The 20,714-nt window shown below is 44.7% G+C and overlaps 1 protein-coding gene across 1 annotated transcript in view; it reads left to right on the top strand.

Moving 5' to 3' along the window:
• The window catches only part of PSME2 (proteasome activator subunit 2), a 40,434-nt gene extending 26,584 nt beyond the window's left edge, over positions 1-13,850 (top strand). Inside the window, exons 6-11 of the mRNA XM_068242518.1 lie at positions 48-145; positions 237-305; positions 964-1,031; positions 5,139-5,193; positions 8,534-8,620; positions 13,648-13,850. Coding sequence (XP_068098619.1) covers positions 48-145; positions 237-305; positions 964-1,031; positions 5,139-5,193; positions 8,534-8,620; positions 13,648-13,728 — 458 coding nt within the window. The 3' untranslated portion in view covers positions 13,729-13,850. The remainder of the gene's footprint in view (positions 1-47; positions 146-236; positions 306-963; positions 1,032-5,138; positions 5,194-8,533; positions 8,621-13,647) is intronic.
• The last annotated feature ends 6,864 nt before the right edge of the window (positions 13,851-20,714 follow it).

Here is a 20,714-nt window from a genome sequence, read left to right as displayed (position 1 = left end):
TTATCATTCATGTTGTGATGAGGATTGTGGGCTTGTGGTTTATACAGCTCCCAAGTGTGGCTTCCTGAAGGAGAATGAGAAGATCCAGAAAATACTCAGCATTGTCCTGCCTGAGATAAGGACTCTGAGAGAGGGGTGTGCACTGGTAAGACTGCAGCAGAAACCTATGACCATTGTATAGCTTTTCAGGAACCGAATGCACTTGACAGTGGATGTTTTGCAATCATTTCGTGTAGGTCATCACTTGGATGTATCACCTAATTCCAAAAATCGAGGATGGAAATGACTTTGGAGTTTCAGTGCAGGTGAATAATTACCGTATATGTTCTGTATGTGTATAAGGGTGATAAATTAAAAGTGTACCCAAGGCGACTTGTGACATAAGACAAACGTGTATGTACAGTGCAAAACATATAAATAACCAGGATCAAATGTTGAAGCAAGCGGCCTTCCCTTTAATGATACGGTTAGGAGCTGCTCGGTGTCAAATAATTTGTATTGAATCTAATGAGTGGAACACCCTGCAACTACTTAAAGTTATCGAAATTACTTTATCTTACTGATAAGCAAATTACAGCCATAAAAGTTTTCTTAACAGAATACAACTTCTGAGAGCAGGGAGGATAAAATATGGTCAATAGTTTATGTATTTTAACTCTAGGACACTGAATAGACTACCGCTGAGCAGGGGCAACAAAACATTTAATCTACTTTGTAAATGTTTAAATGTAAAATAAAAATGTGGGGTATCTTAAAAAATCATTTTTAGGAGTAGGAGGATAAATACAATTGTTTATCTCATCAGTTAATTTTCACCTCTGGTTCACTTTAACTTTTAAATAATAATGTCGACATTTTTCACTTTGTAAACTACAGCAAAAAATGTATAAGAGCACCAATAAAGTAGATAATTTATACAATTTTATTCATCTTTCTACCTTTCTACCCCACTCTGTGGATCAGGAAAAAGTCTTGGAACGAGTCACAGCAATAAAAACAAACATAGAGAAAACTCACACCAATATCAACAAGTAAGTAGCAATGTTCACTTCAGATTTGAACTTTTTTTTTTTTTCTTTTTTTTTTATCTCAGAAAAAAAAACCACACATATCAGTAGATAACTACTGGTACTTGCTTTACTTACATAACATATGTATTGCATTGTCCACAAATTATTGATAGTGGTTTTTCTATAGTAAAAAAAAAAAAAAAAAAAAAGAGAGAAAAACCTTCTTAGAATTTTCCATTTTGTCTGTGTCTATCTTGAAGCCAATTCTGACATCATTTCCTCCCTTACTCTGTCTGTGTATCATTGCCTGCCCCTCTCCCAGTCTTCAGACACTCCCACCTAGCTATGCAGTAAAAAGTGCACTAAGAAATATTGTCCAATCAGAGAGCAACCGAGGTGTGGGAGGGGAAAACAGTTGGAAAAGAGGCTTCAGCCAATCAGGCTATTGCCGCTCGGGAGACTGTTAGACGGCGTGATCGCTGTCTATTTACTCTGTGCAGCGCTGCACTGGGGACAGCCGTGTGACACAGCTGTTCCCCTGGGGGACAAGAGAGCGATCGGCTCTCATAGGCAGAAAACTATGACAGCCGATCGCAGTAATTGGCTGGCTGTGGGGAGGGAGGGGAGGGATTTAAAGAAACAGCGTTTCAAAAAAAAAAAAAACACGAACAATAATATTTATTTAAAAATAAATAAACATGGGGGGAGCCATCAGACCCCAACAACAGAGAGCTCTGTTGGTGGGGGGAAAAGGTGGGGGGGGGGGGGGGGAATCACTTGTGTGCTGTGTTGTGCGGCCCTGCAGCTTGGCCTTAAAGCTGCAGTGGCCAATTTTACTAAAATGGCCTGGTCACTAGGGGGGTTTAGCCCTGCAGTCCTCAAGAGGTTAAAGGAAACCTGAAGTGAGAGGATCATGGAGACTGATATTTATTTTCGATTAAACAATGCAAATTTTGTGGCTCTCCTGCTGATCCTCTGCCTCTAATACTTTTAGCCATTGACACTGAACAAGCATGCAGCAGATCAGGTGTTTCTCACTGAAGTCTGACTGGATCAGCTACATGACATGTCTCCTTTTCGCTAGAGTTCAGTGCTTTACACCACTGTGAGCTACCCATTCTTTCACAAAAGCTTGTAGTAGTCTGCATACCTCAGTGCTTGATGCAATTGAAGCTCCAGAATTCAATGATTTGGTGGTGCATCCCGATACGTTTGTCAGTATGGCATATGCTTGCCACTGCATTACAGCTTTGCTTTATGTCCTTTCTTGTAAGGGCTCGTTTCCACTAGTGCGGCGTGCGTCTCGTAGACGCACGCCGGCACTGAGCGGGTGGGCGGGATCGCAGGCGATTCCCATCAGCCGTGCCATGCACGGCTATGGGAATCGCAGCCTCCGCCGCGAATTCTGTGGGGGTTTCCGGCCGAATCGCTACTGCAAGCGATTCGGCCGGCGGCGCCGTTGTCCCCTATGGCAGAGTTTCCCCGCGCGATTTGCCTGCGGGGAAACTCTGCGGATTCGCGGCCGTTTCCGCGAGAGTGGAAACGGGCCCTAACAGCTGCTGGCAAGTCAGTCTAGAAGCACATGACCCATCTCTACTCACAGTACACTACTTAGCACTAGAGCTTGAAAGTGACACTTCTCCCTCAACAAAGGACAAAAGTATTATATTTTTCCATAGACTAAATCTCCATAATAGCCTAAAGAGTACTTGTGACTAGGGATGCTCATTCGGATTCCGCGGAAATGTAATTTCCGAAATTCCGATCGGAAATTGCATTTTTGCATCGGAATGCGGAAATCGGTAATGCAAGTGCGTTAGGCGGATTTCCGCCGGAAATCGCGGAAATTTCCGCCGGAAATCGCGGAAATTCCGCCCGACTTTAACATTGATTTTCTCAAAAACTATAAGGTCTTTTTGAAAACTTTTTTTTGCATCTTGTTCACAAGATTCAGTTTAATAAGCCCTGAAAATTGGGTGTTTCTAGGCCTTAAGGGGGCTTTGCTATTAACCGCTAAAGTCTGCAGATTTTTACTGTGCCGGAGCTGTACGGGGAGGCTGCGCTAATGTAAAATGCAGAAATTCTGCTTCTGCCTATTTTCTGCATTTACATTACAGGAAAAATCCGCCGACTTTAGCGGTTAATAGCAAAGCCCCCTTACGTCCTAGAAACACCAGGGTTTATTAAACAGGGTTTATTAAACAGAATCTTCTGAACAAGATGCAAAAAAAAGTTTTCAAAAAGACTTTATAGTTTTTGAGAAAATCGATGTTAAAGTCGGGCAGAATTTCCGCGATTTCCGGCGGAAATTCCGCATCGGAATGCGGAAATTGGTAGCGGAAAGCGGAATCGGTATTTGGCAATGGCGGAATTACCGCGGAATCGGAAATTGGCATTTCCGACCATCCCTACTAGTTGTGACATACTGTAGCATCATTTATACTTAACTGGGAGTTCTTCCATGCCCATGTAATAATAATCCTAGCATTTGTATAGCACTTTTCTCCTGTTGGACTCAAATCGAGAGCTGCAGCCACTAAGGAGTGTGCTCAAGGTTGAAGTTCCTTGGAGTGTTAGGAAGTATTGCCTAAAGACGTCTTCCTGAATAGGCACTTTTCCTAGCCAGGATTCAAACACTAGTTTCCCATGTCAAAGGCAGAGCCCTTAACCAGTACACTATCCAGCCACTACATTACTATGTACTCTGTGGACTTCCTTGCCTTCCTTCTGTGCTGCTTTGTTCTTCTAGCCTTCCCCCGTATTTGCAGCTTGACTTCATGTGCCCCCCATTGCACTCCATTAGCCGGGACGGCGCGGCACGTGGCTGGGCATGCGCAGTTCAGTTTAAACTATCTCGGGATTTCTTTCAAGCAAACCTGTACCCTCCCGCCCCCCCCCCCCCCCCCCCACACACACACACACACACCCAAAAAGTTAGATACTTAACTAAGTAGAAGGAACCCTCTGTGGATAGACCAATAGCTTCCTGCCTTCTCCTTGAACCCACTGATTTGCGCATGAACCCACAGAACAAGAGCATTTGAGATATGTTCTCATGGCCACACTCCCCTTCGTATATGAATGGCGAATGCGCAGCATGTCCCGCTCATGCATGAAGAAGAGTGTCCCTGCCAATGATGATGGGGTCAAAGGCGACATAGGAAGCCTCTTGAGCATCCAGAGGCTTCCCTCTACTTTGGTGAAATTACAGGTGTGCTTTAAAGCTTAGGTTCTCAAGGTGTGGTACGAGTACCCCAGGGGGTACTTCTGATGGTTCCAGGGGGTACTCGGGCTTGATATAATTAACCAAGAATAACAAATTTGGAGTTTTAGAAAATTATAAATCTTATTTAAACAACTCCAAATTAGTGTTTTAGCTAATTAAAAGCAATAGTAAATGCTTAAAAATTGTTTAGAACTAATTATCATGTACTACAACTAAATATATATTTGTCAAGGGGTACTTGTGATAATGTTTACTATGCTAGGGGGTACTTGGTGAGTACAGGGTTTTAAAAGGGGTACATGCCAATAAAATGTTGAGAAACACTGCTTTAAAGCACCCTGAAATGAAAGAAAGAAAAAAATTAAATCAACCTTATGGTGGGCTAGATTAACTGTTGTCTTTGGGGTCTCCTTCCATTCTTTTTAATATTTCACTGACCCTCTGAGTCGAACAGTCTGGAGGATAAAAAAGTGATTCTGAACTGGGCATGTGCAAGTTATGGATCGTACATGCCCAGTAAAAATAAGCGCTCATGCACAAAAGAGCATGAATTAGTGCTTTCTTTTACTGAGCATGCACAATTAAGAACTTGCGTATGCCCAGCTCAGGATTGCTTGTTCACCTCTCATGTGAACATACCATAAGCTGTACGGCAAGCTGCTTGGAAATGCGAAAAACGGACTTCACATGTGCTTTAAGATGGTGGCTAGATTCCTCTGTAATTTTATATTGTCTGCATTTTATTCAGTTTCACCTCTAATTTGTTAGGGCTTGTAATCTGCTTAGAGGGAAGACGAGTAGCTAATTCAAGGCTTTGTTGCACATCAATTTAACATGAAGGATTGAAATCTATGGTCACATTTCATTTATTAGCTTGTTTCAGATGTCCTTTTGTCCTTTAGGTATTTCACAGAACGCGGAGATGCTGTTGCTAAGGCATCAAAGGAGACACATGTGGTAAGAAGCCTAAAGACAATTTCCTACATCTTTCCAGTTTATTAATTCCTTTTATCAGCAGTCACAAATTAATATCTTAATTTACAACTTTGCTTTAAAAGCCATTATTATTTATTGATTAACCTACTTAGCGGCATGCCCGACACTGTGTGGCCCCAGGAGTCCCCCATAAATGAATAATTGTTGCAAATGTGTGGAAATCCTCTAGCTAGCACTAGGCTAGCTAGTAAGAGCCTCCGGCACCCCTAGATCCCCCCCGATCCCCCGGTTTATACATTACCCCCCCGGATCCAGCGATCGCGCAGCCTCCCGGCACAGCTCCGGTCTCTCTATGGGGAGGATCAGGTTTGCGCATGACGTCATGTGCGATCCTCCCTATAGAGAAGACCGGAGCTGTCAGGGGAGGCTGCGCCAATCGCTGGATCCAGGCTGAGTAATGTATAAACGGGGGAGCGGCGGCGATCTGGGGGTGCCAGAGACTTCTTCTAGCTAGCCTAGTGCTAGCTAGAGGATTTACACACATTTGCAACAATTATTTTAAAATGACCATCTAGTCACTTTCTTAGCTTCAGAAATAAGCTTCCTACTTAAGAAGAAAGTGTTGTGTTTAACAGTTTGAATGATTTTCTGCCACCATTTTTTTCTGGTAGTAAGTTTTATGCTGCAAATAATCTTTGAGAGCAAAGAAGAAATTCTGAGTTTCATACCACTTTAACTAGTTTTTGAACAATATCCCCACTCTAGACACACAGATTTCTGAAACACACTCACACATTCCTGAAGGAGAAGTGGCAATTCAGTGCTTTGCATTTGTCGGGAGCCAGCTTCTCCATTGTCCCATCCTTTCCACTTGACCCAAGGCAGCCAACTGCTTGACCCACCTGTCAAAACAGGCTTGACTGTACTTAACTGCTTCCTGTGCGCCTAATGCAGGATGGCAGCGGGACAGCGGCTCTCTCATGTCTTCTGGACGCCTATTGGTGTCATCTCACGAGGAGCGAGATTTGACGGCAATTTGGACGAGCGCGAGCATCCAATAACTGTACACAGCGGGCCCTAGCAATCAGCCTGCCAGCCATCGATCAGTGCTGGCAGGCTGTTTATTTTTTTAATTTTTATTTATGTATTTATATAGCGCTTACATCTTACACAGCACTGTACAGAGTATGGTCTTGTTACTTACCGGTAACTATACCTTGGAGGGGCTTACAATATAATCCCTACCATAGGCATATGTCTATTTATGTAAAGTGTAGTGTATGTATCTTAGTGCAAGGCCAACTTTCTTTGCATAAAATAAAATTTTGATTAATAAAAAAACTAAATCTTAGCAGCAATCAAATACCACCAAAAGAAAGCTCTATTTGTTAGAAGAAAGGGAGGTAAAATTCATTTTGGTGCTAAGTTGTATGACCGAGCAATAAACCGTTAAAGTTGGGAAGTGCCGAATTGTAAAAAATGACCTGGTCACTAGGGGGGGTATAAACCTCTGGGGCTCAAGAGGTTAAAGTGTACCTGAGACTTTTAATTGACTTTTTTTGTTTGCCTTTTAGGCTGGTTTCACACCAGGACGTTGCGTTTTAGGGGACGTTATGGTCGCATAACGTGCCCCTAACACAACGCCTGGTGCTCCCTGCCTTGGACGTCAGAGTGAGCCGCGTTGTGCAGCTCACTCTGGCGTCCGTGATGCCGTGATGCGCACTCTTGGACGCATGCGGCATCACGTGGTCCCACCCGGCCAATCCCTGCACAGAGCGGACGCTCCAAGAAGTAAACACTGCACGTCACTGAGTGCAGTGAATATTAATAAGCCATGTGCCTGGCCGCTCTCCGCTCCTCCTCAATGTTACTGAGCATGTGCAAACAGTCTAACGCGGCTCTGCCGCTTACAAAGTACTGCATGCAGTATGTTGACTTATGGCGCAGCGTTACTGTGTAACGCAACGTGGGCACTGTGAACAGCCCATTGATTTTTCATTGCTGTGCGGTGGGCTGCGTTACAGGCTGCACTAACGTGCGCCTGTAACGTCCCACTGTGAAACCAGCCTAAAAGTGAATCTTAAGTTAAAATAAAAAAAAATGATTTTAACTTACCTGCGGCTTCTTGCAGCCCCCTGGTGTCCTACTGTGCCCACCACGCTGGTCCCGAGCAGCGACAAGCCTCGCAAAGGTAGCCTGTCACTACTGGAGGCTACTGCGCATGTGTGGCCCTGAGCCACTCGCACGCTGATCATGCGCCTGCGGCCGAGAGCACTCTGTGCATGCCCAATAGTGAGGTTCACGTACTACGCATGTGTGGAATGCTTCCGACCGACGGGAGTGTGGTGAGGAGTCGCGAGGCCGGCCAGCTTAGCGAGGGTCGCCGCTGGTGGCTGGAGGGACTTGGACCAGTGTCGTGGGCACAGAAAGACTCCAGGGGGCTACAAGAAGCCCCAGGCAAGTTAAAATATATATATTTTTTTATTTTAACTTAAGATTCACTTTAATGGTAAACAAAAAAGTAAGCTTTTGGCTAATAAGCCTTCTTCAGACTTTGTTCCTGTATATTAACAAGATATCAAAACACACAACTTATATACACTCCCCCCAAATGTCCAGTGTATATAAGCTACAGGAACAAACTCTGTAGAAGGCTTATTAGCCAAAAGCTTACTTTATGTTTACCTTTAAAGAGAAACCGTAACCAAGAATTGAACTTTATCCCAATCAGTAGCTGATACCCTATTTCTCATGAGAATTCTATTCCTTGTCTCAAACAGATCATCAGGAGACTCTGTATGGCTGATTTTGTGGTGAAACCCCTCCCACAGTGTGATGTCAATGCCTCACAGCACTGAGGTCCTGACATCACATTGTGGGAGCTGTTTTTCATTGTGGGAAATAACAGCTGTTTCCAACTGCCAAAAATATAAGCAGCATCTCCTTCCAGTGACATCACCTGTAGCGGTAAAAATGTCACCATGTGATAAATGTCACAATGTAAATTAGGGAGAGGAAAGATTTTACATTGCGCAAACACTGACTAAATTATTAATACATAATTATTGTAAAAATGAAGCACTTTTTTATTATAATATTTTCACTGGAGTTCCTCTTTAAGTTAGCCAATAAATGGTATCATCCTGATTCAAAATGTCTTGCTTTTACTGATGGCTAACATGGTACAACACTCTACTGCTTCAGCATCAGCTGTTCAAAAGGTTGCCTGCAGATCCCCTGATTTGCACAGACCCTAAATAGAGATGTAGCTCACCTGATCTGTGTTGACATGTTCTATTGTAACTTCTTATTGGTGGTATTATGATGTTCCCATCTTGATGCTGTTATTCTATCAATTCAGATGGACTACAGGGCCCTGGTTCATGACAAAGATGAAGGTGCTTTTGTGGATCTAAGGCTTGCGCTCATCGAAGTGAGAAATACCTATGTGAGTTTATCTTCTTCATTACAACCAAATTTATCAAAGTATCTTCAGAGGTTGTGTTTTACAATCTTGGTGAATCTTTGGAATGAAATGGAGAGGACTGTCCAGCCAGTCATATAATTCAAGACTATATAACTCAACCATTTACCACATCCAGCAAGCTAAGTTTTCTTCAGGTCACTCCACATATACAGTAGGTCAGGACATAAAGAAAGGATATTGCAGATCAGCAGTACGTTGATGAGTCATTACTGTGGTCTATCATCTTGTATGGAAACCTCTAGTCCAGGGGTAGGGAACGTTGGCTCTCCAGCTGTTAAGGAACTACAAGTACTACAATGCATTGCAGGAGTCTGACAGCCACACTCATGATTAACCTCCCTAGCGGTAAGCACGAGTGTAACTCGCCCAGTAAAAAAATGCTGAAAGTGGTAAGGACGAGCTACACTCGTCCTTGCAGCCAGGGAGATTTCTAACTTATCTCCTCCACCACACCACTTTTTTTTACTTACAAGGGATTCCCTAAGACTGCTGGATGCCTGCCAGCACACTGTGGGCAGCGATCTACGCTACCCAAAGTGTGAAAACAGACATTCAGCCATCCTGGGGAATCCCTTGTGTGATTGGGAGCCAGCAGAAAAGAGAAGCTGCAGATGCATACCCCCTCCCTTCTCCCCCGTCTATGTATCGAATCTCCCCTGCGCTCTCACCCCGTCTGTGGCATTCTCCTCCCTTCTTCCCCCTGTCTGCTGCCAGTGTGTTGCTTTTTTTTGTGCAGCGATCCCTGGCACTTTGTCCCCCGCCCTCCCCCTCTTTCCTCTGTGTAGCGATCCCTGGTCCTGCACTGTAAATACTTATTTACTCTGGAGCATGTCTGTCCCACGATCACACCTCATCTCTGCAGCTGCAGGGCCAGTCTTCTCTGTTCGGGACACAGTGACTCGGCTTGGTGACATCATCAAGCCGAATCACTGTGTCCCGAACAGAGAAGACTGGCCCTGCAGCTGCAGAGATGAGGTGTGATCGTGGGACAGACATGCTCCAGAGTAAATAAGTATTTACAGTGCAGGGCCAGGGATCGCTGCACAGAGGGAAGGGGAGGAGGGCGGGGGACAAAGTGCCAGGGATCGCTGCACAAAAGGGAACACGCTGGCTGCAGAAGGCAGATGGGAAAGAAGAAAGAAGAATGCCACAGACTGGGTGAGAGGGCAGTGGGGATTCAATGTGCCAGGGATCGCTACACAAAAGAGAACTGGCTGCAGACAAGGGGAAGAAGGGAGGAGAATGCCACACAGACAGGGTGAAAAGGCAGGGGGGATTCAATGCACAGACAAGGGAGAAGGGAGGAGGTATGCACACTGCGCCTAAACTAAACTGGGGACACATACCTGCCTACCTGCCTAAACTATGCTGGGTGACACATGCCTACCTGCCAGGTACGGATCTAGACCAAGCTGCACCTAGGGCAAGAGACCCGGCCCCCCCCCCTCCCCCAGATCCGTCCCTGCTACCTGTCTAAACTATTCTGGGGACACATACCTGTCTAATATTTACTGGGGACACATACCTGCCTGATCTATACTGTGGGGCTAATCATGTGCATCACGTACATGGGGGAGACATGGAGGGGGGGCGTCTTATACTCACCATTGGCATGCTGATCCCTTGTTGTGTACCTGTAATAGTAACCTGTTCCCCGGCGATCAGAGTTGATGTCGCCAGGGGCACGCGGCGTCATCAACACCTAGCGGCAAACTTTTTTTCTTCTTCTTATTGAATTCAATACAATAACCTGCGGGGGATTCTGAAGACGGATGGGCACCGTGAAGTGGGCGAAACAGGACAGGTAATGTATAAATGCACACAGAGGGGGTACATTTATACATGGGGGGGGCTGCAGTGCACGCAGCCGATTCCTAAGAGATGTCAACCTGAAATGTATCACAAATTGCCCTGCAGTGTATGGGCAGCCGACAGATCTCTCTCTAATTTGATTACACAGAGATCTGTCTCTTGGTCGAATCTGCGCATCATTGCTAGCTTTTGGGGAGTAATTTTAAAACTTAGTTGTGATTTCATTTTCGGTTTTAAACTTTCATTATACTCAAAATGTGTACTACACCCTTGCTTGACACATTTTGGCAAGTTACAGGAAAAAAGGTTATGAAAATTAATTGAACCACTTTTTGCACAGAAATCCTGGGGAAATTAAACGCCAGGGAGGTTAATAAAGCCAAATGCATGCTGGGATTTGTAGTTTTATCACAGCTGGAGAGCCAAGGTTCCCTACCCCTGCTCTAGTCTAACATTGTCACCTGAACTGCTCCCTCACCTCCCTACTCTGAGAGATGCTGTTCATGGAATTATAGGACGGTGTGGATACAATTGTATTTAATTGGATGAAACTGTAGCTTTCTGTGGTTTCCTTTTAACTGAGGTTTAAAACACATCTGTTGTGTACAAAAAACAAATACTATGTACACCTAGCTAAAGTTTCCCTCAAGTAAAATATGAAACCCCGCCACCCCCACCCTGAAAGCTAGACTTCTAAAATGAGAAAAAATATCTATCATGCCATGTATACTTTGAGTAGTGAAAACATTTAGTGGGCCCAGTACACTACAGTATTGTATGCTGCATTGTGGTACATTTGTTTTTATTATTGGGGTTTGGGAATGAGACTCCGTAGTAGACACGCATGAGGACCACAAGGTGGAAGGGCAGGGTACTCTCTCAAAGGAGAGGTTACTGTGTGAAGGGAACTGGGCATAAATGGAAGCAGAGAGCAGCAGACTTCTGTAGCTCAGGGAAAGTATACATGTAGCTGTGGGAAGGTGCAGGTAGAGCAAGGTTTACTTGTACTATGAAACAGGTGCAGCAAGAGAGGCAGACTCTAGTGAATGTTTACCGGATTAAAAAAGAAAAAGTCAGATACTCACCTAAGGAGAGGGAAGGCTCGGTCCTAATGAGCCTTCCCCCTCCTCTCCCGGTGCCCGGTCCGACGCAGGATCCCCCGTGGCAGTATTCGACCAGTTCGGTCAAATACTGCCACTTCCGCATGCCTTCGGGAGCTTTTGGAAGCCTTCGGGAGCACTCGGGCTCCCGATGACGCGGCCTCTCCATACTACGCATGCGCGAGCGCCCTCTATGACGCACTCGCGCGTACGTAGTATGGAGCGGCCTGTCTTCGAAAGCCCGAGTGCTCCCGAAGACCTCCGAAGTCCCTGCGGCGGCGGACGCGAACGGGGGAGCCAGCGCAGCACCGAGGGCACCGGGAGAGGAGAGGGAAGGCTCATTAGGACCGAGCCTTCCCTCTCCTTAGGTGAGTATCTGACTTTTTCTTTTTTAATCCGGTACCCATTGGCTATATGAGGAGAGAATGGCAGACACCAATATTCTAAATAGCCTACAGCATAGCCATCCCTTTAGTGCGTTAGCTGGAGAATTGCAAGGGCAACAGTAACTAGAGGTTGCTGGATGCATTGGAGTAAACCCAAAGTAAGAGCAGGAGGGTGACAGCGGATCCATGTAAAGTGGAACTTCCACAGGCTTCCTGTGTCCTCCTGGAGACCATCACCAATCACCAGCAACAGTGGAGGCCAGGAGGACATGGGAAGTCTCTGCAGGATTCAGAGGTATTCCAAAGTATCTATTTTTTTTTTTATATATATACGGTAAATGTTTTAGCCTTTAGTACATATAAATATGTTACACACATGACAGATATCTTAATAAGGCCATCATAATGTAATGCACTGGCCAGAAACAAGGGTATGTGTATACTGATGGATGGGGAGGCGAGTGTGGTGTAAATATGACACTCCCCTTGTTTAATGTATCAAATTAAACTCTACTTGATCTATTTAAAGAGGAACTGTGACCAAGGATTGAACTTCATCCCAATCAGTAGCTGATGCCCCTTTTCCCATGAGAAATGTTTGGCTGAAATGTATATTGTGGTGAAACTCCTCCCACAGTGTGATGTCAGGACCTAGGTCCTGACATCACATTGTGTGAGCCTTGTTGCATTGTGAGAAATAATGGCTGTGTCCACCTGCCAAGCAACCAGTATCTCCCTGCATATGTATATCTATAGAAAAAAAAAACTTTTAGCCTATTGCAGTGTGTTTATAGATAATGGCAGTTGGTGCTGATTGTTTTAATGTCTGCCAGTAATAAAGATGATGACATGCAGACTGACTATGGATCAAACAACATGAACAAATTACATGGCGAATAGCAATCATTTCTTGATCTCTCCTATTTTTTAACTTCTCACTTTGCAGTGTCTTGATTTATTTTTTCCCCCTTTTCGCTTAAGATGCTTTAAAGAGTAACTGTCAGGCTGCAGAAGCTAATTTAAACCTCTATTCTCCTGTGTTAAACAGTTTAGACGGAAGCCAAAAAGGCAATAGTGAAAATAAAAATCTCTCTTTCATTTGATGTGTGCTTATCAGCAAAGCTGTTAGACCCAAGCTCTTTAAGAGGACGCAAGCCGCATACCATACTGCAAAGCATTCTGGGGCCCTCCCCTCGGCTGCTAAGGAGAAGTTACAGGATCAAGTTTCAGCAGCTTGTAACTCAGTCCAGGGCACAGCACTGAAAAATCTCCGGGCAGAGTACACTGCAGGAGTCCGCTATTGTTCCTAGCCACATGGCTAATTAATATTCACTGCACACTAGTGTTATTCAGTACCAGCTTTTCTGTGATCAGGAAGCAGGCAGGACATGCAGACACATTTGGCTTCATAGGAGACAGACAAACATGGAACCTGCCATGAGCTGTCAGGAGCATCAATCTCTGCATATACTATATACAAATTCTGTGAAGTACAAACGCGGACAGTGAAATGCATATGTAATGTAAGTACAGCCAATCTTTAGCTACTGATATGTGTTTATTTTCTCTGAGACCTTATACCTAACAGCTCCTCTTTAAGTCTCATTTAGATATGGATCTGTTATTATGCTCCTATTGTTCTGCACCAAATTATTTGGTGAAGCTAATACAAGTATGTTTTGTGTTTCAGGTTGAGATATATGATATCATTTACAAAAATTTTGAGAAAGTCACAAATCCAAAAGGAGAGGAGAAGAGCCCAATGTATTGACCTTCACTCACAACGTGTTATGTGCACTCGATTCTCCCTTGTGTTCTCATTCAATGCTGTTGTCAAGAATTTTACTTTCTACACTGCAAACACACACTGTAATAAACTGAGTTTCAGAAGAAGGTGACATAGACTTTAAATTAATTATGCAATACTTTAATGATATAAAAAGTGATTGCAAAATGTGTAGCCTAAAAAGAAAGAGCTATTAAAACACTGAGAAACAAGAAAATGAAAGGTGTTTTCCTGTGGTGACCCAGTATAAAAGCATTTCAACATACAGCATAACATACCCGTTATCCGGAACTCAACTAACTGGCATGCCTGATGGATAACGGGGTCCTTTTTGGGGTTGCTGGCAGACTGTAAAATACTTACCGAGCCTCCAGCGACCTCTAGCAGCCTTCCTGTACCTCCTCACAGGTATCTAGTGGCTTTCGGTGTCTGGAAGCCGGTGTGTCACCTGACCCGATGCAGGTCAGGTGACATAGCGGCTTGCGTGCTCAGGGAAAGCCTCTCGGAGCCCGTGAGAAGGTACAGGAGGTCTGCTAGACTTCGCTGGAGGCTCGGTAAGTATTTCAGGGGTGAGGTTTGTGCTTTTTGTCTGTTTGCTTAAGCAACCGGCAAGCACATGTAACTGGCATCAGGTGATCCCCGCCGGTGTCGGATACTGGAGACTCTTCTTTATTAATGTCACACCTGATGGTATAGTATGAAAAATAGGTTTCACTTTCATAGTTTACACATACAAGTGTATCCAAACTGTGATATAATTTTATATCACGTCTTTACAATACATCTTGTCGGGATACAAATGGATTAATGTCAACAAAAATGTGCCTGAGGCACACTTCACAGTAGCTTTGCTGCTTCCTCATAGGTGTGAGGTGAGATGTTTCATGCGACAGCACAGGCAGTGAAGAAGCAACCATTCATAAAATATGACCCAAGCAAATATCACAGCTCTGTTATGGCCACATTGTAGAACTAATTGTTTTTGATAAGTGATTGACGGACATGTTCGCCGGAAGACAGTTCCCGGAGAATGATCCTGGTCCCAACGTTACGTGATGATTGTTTCTGCCCTATACTTCCCACGGAGACATATTTTACCCTTCACCCTTAAAAGGATAATTAAGTTGGTTAAAAAATCCAGTTTTACTTACCTGGGGCTTCCACTGGACCCCTGAAGTTGCCATGTGCCTGTGCTAGTAGTCCACGATCCTCTGGTTCCCCGCCGGGGCTCAGTTTCGTTTTCGACGACTGAGCTTGTAGCTGGCCACTGCATCTTTGCAGCCCTGGCCGTGCACGACCTTGTTTGTGCTCCCGTCGCCGGGAGTGTCCTGTGCAGCGCGAAAAAAATCTCTATTGCGCCTGCGCAGGACACTCCTGCCGACGGGAGTGCGAACAAGAACGGGCGCTGCTAGGGCCGTGTAGGCACAGTGGCCAGCGACAGGCTCAGTCACCAAAACTGAGCCACGGCAGGGAACCAGAGGATCGTTGGGGACCGGAGCAGGCACAGGGCACCCATTTTTACCACATGGGTCATGAACCCCCCCCCCCCCCCCCCTTAAGCATAAAACTTACACTAACCTGGCTGGGAGAGCTGTGTTCAGGGACAGATAGAGATAGCTGTTATGTGTGATTTAGTGCTGTGTAGATGCATTTATAGGGTCTCTGTTTACCAGACGGACCCCAAAAGTCCTTTTCAGGAATTGTGACCCCAAAAGTCGCCCAGGGTGCACCACTTTTAGATTAATTAACTTCACTGTCATAAATAAAAGAAAACTTTCACTGACGTTCCCAGCCAAAATAGCACCCCTATGCGGCCATATGTCCGCATACGGGTGCCTATGCCTCATGACGTCACACACATGCGCAGAGAGTGCCCGGCAACGGGAGCGCGATCTAGGACGTGCTCCGCCGGGCCAGCGCAGACGTACTACTCCGGGTCATTGCGACCCGGAAGTAGTAAGAGCCACAGATAAATGACAGCTTGGGCAGCCGAACAGTTCGGCTGCAGTTCGGCTAACACAGCCGAACTGTTCGCCCAACTCTAACAGATGCTTCAGCCAATCAGGCTGATACAGCATAGCTCTCATCTCACTTCTGTTTTGTGTCTGTGTTAGTCCGCATACCATCTTAGAGCCTGGGGAGAGAAGGAGCACAGTAAGAATGATTTTAAAGTTTGGATTTGCCTGGTTAGCATCCTCTTGACTATTGTAACAGCCTGCACTAGAAGATTTATTTTGTATTTACTTTATTTACTTTGTACAGCGCCACGGAATATGTTGGCGCTTTATAAATCAATAATAATAATGTAATTTTGCACAGTGGGAGACATGGCAGCGCTTTCAAACAACCTCATACCTGAATGGTTTAACTGCAACGGTGAGCAGAGCTCCAGAAACTGGACTAAATTACACACCCAGCATACACTGCAGGCAAAGAGAGGGAGGGGGAATTAGTGATTAAGCTGCATCAGTGGGCAGAGCTCCAGAAACTGGACTATATTACACACCCTGCATCACTATAGACCAAGGGGGGGTGTTAGCTTCAGTGATAATTAGTGCACAAATTATGACCTAATAGACTTCCCCACGGCGGTGACGTACCCCCTTGGGGAAGACCTACCTCTAACCTACCAATAAAAACATAATTCCTCGTGCTGCTATTCATAAATGGTATACACATTTCATAAGACAAGCAAAACAGACAAATGATAAGCGCTCAAGGATGCACCTGAATTGTGAGCCATCAGCGGCAATGCAGAGCCCCCTAGGGCTGAATACATGCCTCTAATGCAAAACAGATGCAAAATTATGTGCTAACTCTAATCTAAAAATTTTAGAGTGAATTTAAAACAGTGAAGGCAGCTAGCCACTAGTATACTTACATTTAATTTTGCACAGTGGGAGACATGGCAGCGCTTTCAAACAACCTCATACCTGAATGGTTTAACTGCAATGGTGAGCAGAGCTCCAGAAACTGGACTAAATTACACACCCAGCATACACTGCAGGCAAAGAGAGGGAGGGGGAATTAGTGATTAAGCTGCATCAGTGGGCAGAGCTCCAGAAACTGGACTATATTACACACCCTGCATCACTATAGACCAAGCTCTGCTCACCATTGCAGTTAAACCATTCAGGTATGAGGTTGTTTGAAAGCGCTGCCATGTCTCCCACTGTGCAAAATTAAATGTAAGTATACTAGTGGCTAGCTGCCTTCACTGTTTTAAATTCACTCTAAAATTTTTAGATTAGAGTTAGCACATAATTTTGCATCTGTTTTGCATTAGAGGCATGTATTCAGCCCTAGGGGGCTCTGCATTGCCGCTGATGGCTCACAATTCAGGTGCATCCTTGAGCGCTTATCATTTGTCTGTTTTGCTAATAATAATGTAATGCCTAACAGTTACTCTAAATTACTAAATGTCTGACCAACATCTCTGACCCCTCTAAGGAGGAATCAAGAAATGTGGGTGCGGTCGTGGGCTCCCATGCTAATAGCCACGATTAGCCATTTCTAAAATTAGCCCGCCATGTGTAGCCACGGTTTGGGCCGCCCACTATTTTCCTTGGGTGCCGCTGGCGAACAACATTTCTTGTAATAGCCACAAATTGCGGCTATTAACATGGGCGTCTATGACGGCGCGTACATTTCCACATTCCCCCTGAGAGAAGTCAGAGGTGCTGGTCAGACATTCAGTAACATAACATGCATAATCAAGTGCCAAGTGCACAGGATAACAATCAAACCTGACAGTGAGATAATCCACATCAAAATGGGCTCTATTCACTATCATGTGCGGTAATGGATTTTTTACTGCAAAATTACCACAGCAATTCCCCTATTTTATCCAAATTCCCTAAAACTTTTCCGCGTGTTTTCCGCAAGGGGGAATAATGCGGAAAAAAGCGCAGAAACATGCATATTCAGGCGGGAAACAGTCGCAATAAAAAATTGTTAGCTAAAAAGTTTTGAAGTCCAGCAAACACAGCTCTCAAGGCTCCAGACTCCATTTAAATCAATGGGAAGTGAAATATATCACCTGGTACTTGTAGGTAATATAAATCACTAGTTAAGGAAGAAATAATGCGCCCCTTTTTCTTTGTAAATTTGTTGGTGTTTTTTCGTGTAAATTAGCGACTTTTGCCTACACTTTTCCGCAATATTTGCAAACTTTTCCCACACTTTTTTCGCATGCGGAAAATGTTGTGACTGTCAAGATGGTCTTATTTTGGTCACAAATTTACCGCAAGTGGATTTCCACATGCGGAAAATGATTGTGAATAGAGCCCAATGTCAGTAAACTAAATTAAGCAACTAAATGAATGACCAGCATTGAGAGAGTAAAGGTGCCCATATATGTATCTAGTGATGTATGGGCAGAATTAACCAAGAGGTAGATCTAACTTGATCAGAGAGATATCTGTTTGCTGCACATACACCGCAGGCCGATTCCAGATTGATTTCAGCACAGAAATGACACCTCCTCACCCGATGTACCCCCAAATATTAGATGTGCTCCCCCGCTGTTGCGTGTGCATGAAAATACCTACCTGTCAAGTGGGACGCGGATGCAAAAGTATGGAGGAAACTCAGCGGACAGTCGGGGCAGCAGACAGGTAAAATATTTTCATGCACATCTAACATTTGGAGGGACATCGTTTGGGGGTTCCATCGTAATATTGCACACCGTTACTGTCACACACCTGATTTACCAGCATGTCCAACTGATACATTCAACTAATTTCGGCACCAATTTTTATTTGATAATTATCGGATGGTCGATAGGCTGCAAAATCATCACATCTATGGCCACCTTTATACAGTGACCAGATTTTTCTTGGCTTAACCTGGGACGGAGGGGGGTGCTAGTGCGGCGCGGGAAGCGGGCTGCGTCAAAAAATGGGTGTGTCCATGACATGGTGTGGGTGGAGCGAACTGTAATGTAACTCTGAGGCAGTGGGCTAGAGTTTCCTCCCAAAACACAGATAGGCAATGTTCCCCAAACACATCAGAAAGCAGTGTTCCCACAATGATGTGGTGAAATGGGAGATTTGCATCTTAGATGTCAGTCCATGACATGACTGTGTACTCTGTAAAGTGCTGTAGAAGATGCAAGTGCTACATAAATACATAATAATGATATGGCGGGACATTACACTTTGGCTATGGCCGGGACATGGGCGTCCGCAGAAAATTTTCCAGGGGGGGGCAAAAAGTGGGGAGTAAAAATTTGGGCTGCTGTAAAATGGAGCTACGCGCGCCGCGCCGAAAAATGGGTGTGGTCATGAACCAGAATGTGGGTGTGGTCGTGGGTGGAGACAAGTTTACATGAACTAAGCAATGGTGGGACATTAGATTAGGACAGTGGTGGCAAACCTTTTGGAGGTCGAGTGTCCAAACTGCAAAGTCACTTTACTATCACAAAGTGCCAACAGCAATTTAAACTAAATACAAACGTTTTAACTCATACATGAACATTATGGAAAATTAAGTTGAAAATAAACTGTGAAGATAAACAATTTCATCCATCGTACTCCTAAAAAAAATTATTCATTTTTTTTTAGAACCTCCCAGTTTAATTTTCTGTTTTAAAAAGCGGAAAAAGTAGGTTTAATGCTATTGTCTCATATGATGATGATTCAGCTTTTTCCATAGTCTCGCAGTTAGCAATCATGTGACCCCCCCCAACAAGACAAATTCAGCAATCATGAGGCCCCCCCCCCATCAAGACAAATTCAGCAATCATGAGGCCCCCAACATGACCAACTCAGCAATCATGAGGCCCCCAACAAGACAAATTCAGCAATCATGAGGCCCCCAACAAGACAAAGTCAGTAACCATGAGGCCCGCAACAAGACAAATTCAGCAGTCATGAGGCACATAAATAGACAGCTTTTCACATAAATAGGCAGAATGCCCCCTTAATATGTAGACACCTCTCACCTGGCAGCAGTTCCCCAAAATACACTCAATCTGACAGCAGTGGTTCCCCAAAAATAGGTAGCCCCAGGTCTATAGGTGTCCCCAGAATAGGTGGCCAGCGGTATAGATGTCCCCAGAACTGGTAGCCAGGGGTAGAGATGTCCCCAGAACAGGTAGCCAGGGGTATATGTGCCCAGTATATGTAGGCAGGGGTATATGTCCCAGTATATGTAGGCAGGGGGTATATGTCCCAGTATATGTAGCCAGGGGGATATGTCCCAGTATATGTAGGCAGGGGGTATATGTCCCAGTATATGTAGCCAGGGGGATATGTCCAAGTATATGTAGGCAGGGGTATATGTCCCCAGAAAAAGTAGCCAGGGGTATATGTCCCAGTATATGTAGGCAGGGGTATATGTCCCAGTATATGTAGGCAGGGGTATATGTCCCAGTATATGTAAACAGGGGTATATGTCCCAGTATATGTAGGCAGGGGTATATGTCCCAGTATATGTAGGCAGGGGGTATATGTCCCAGTATATGTAGCCAGGGGGATATGTCCCAGTATATGTAGCCAGGGGGATATGTCCCAGTATATGTAGGCAGGGGTATATGTCCCAGTATATGTAGGCAGGGGGTATATGTCCCAGTATATGTAGGCAGGGGTATATGTCCCAGTATATGTAGGCAGGGGTATATGTCCCAGTATATGTAGGCAGGGGTATATGTCCCAGTATATGTAGGCAGGGGTATATGTCCCAGTATATGTAGGCAGGGGTATATGTCCCAGTATATGTAGGCAGGGGTATATGTCCCAGTATATGTAGGCAGGGGTATATGTCCCAGTATATGTAGGCAGGGGTATATGTCCCCAGAAAAAGTAGCCAGGGGTATATGTCCCAGTATATGTAGGCAGGGGTATATGTCCCAGTATATGTAGGCAGGGGTATATGTCCCAGTATATGTAGGCAGGGGGATATGTCCCAGTATATGTAGCCAGGGGGATATGTCCCAGTATATGTAGGCAGGGGGTATATGTCCCAGTATA

This window comes from Hyperolius riggenbachi, chromosome 1 (assembly GCF_040937935.1).
Source record: "Hyperolius riggenbachi isolate aHypRig1 chromosome 1, aHypRig1.pri, whole genome shotgun sequence".
Taxonomy (NCBI): Eukaryota; Metazoa; Chordata; class Amphibia; order Anura; family Hyperoliidae; genus Hyperolius; species Hyperolius riggenbachi.
This window is presented reverse-complemented; position numbering and strand designations above follow the sequence as displayed.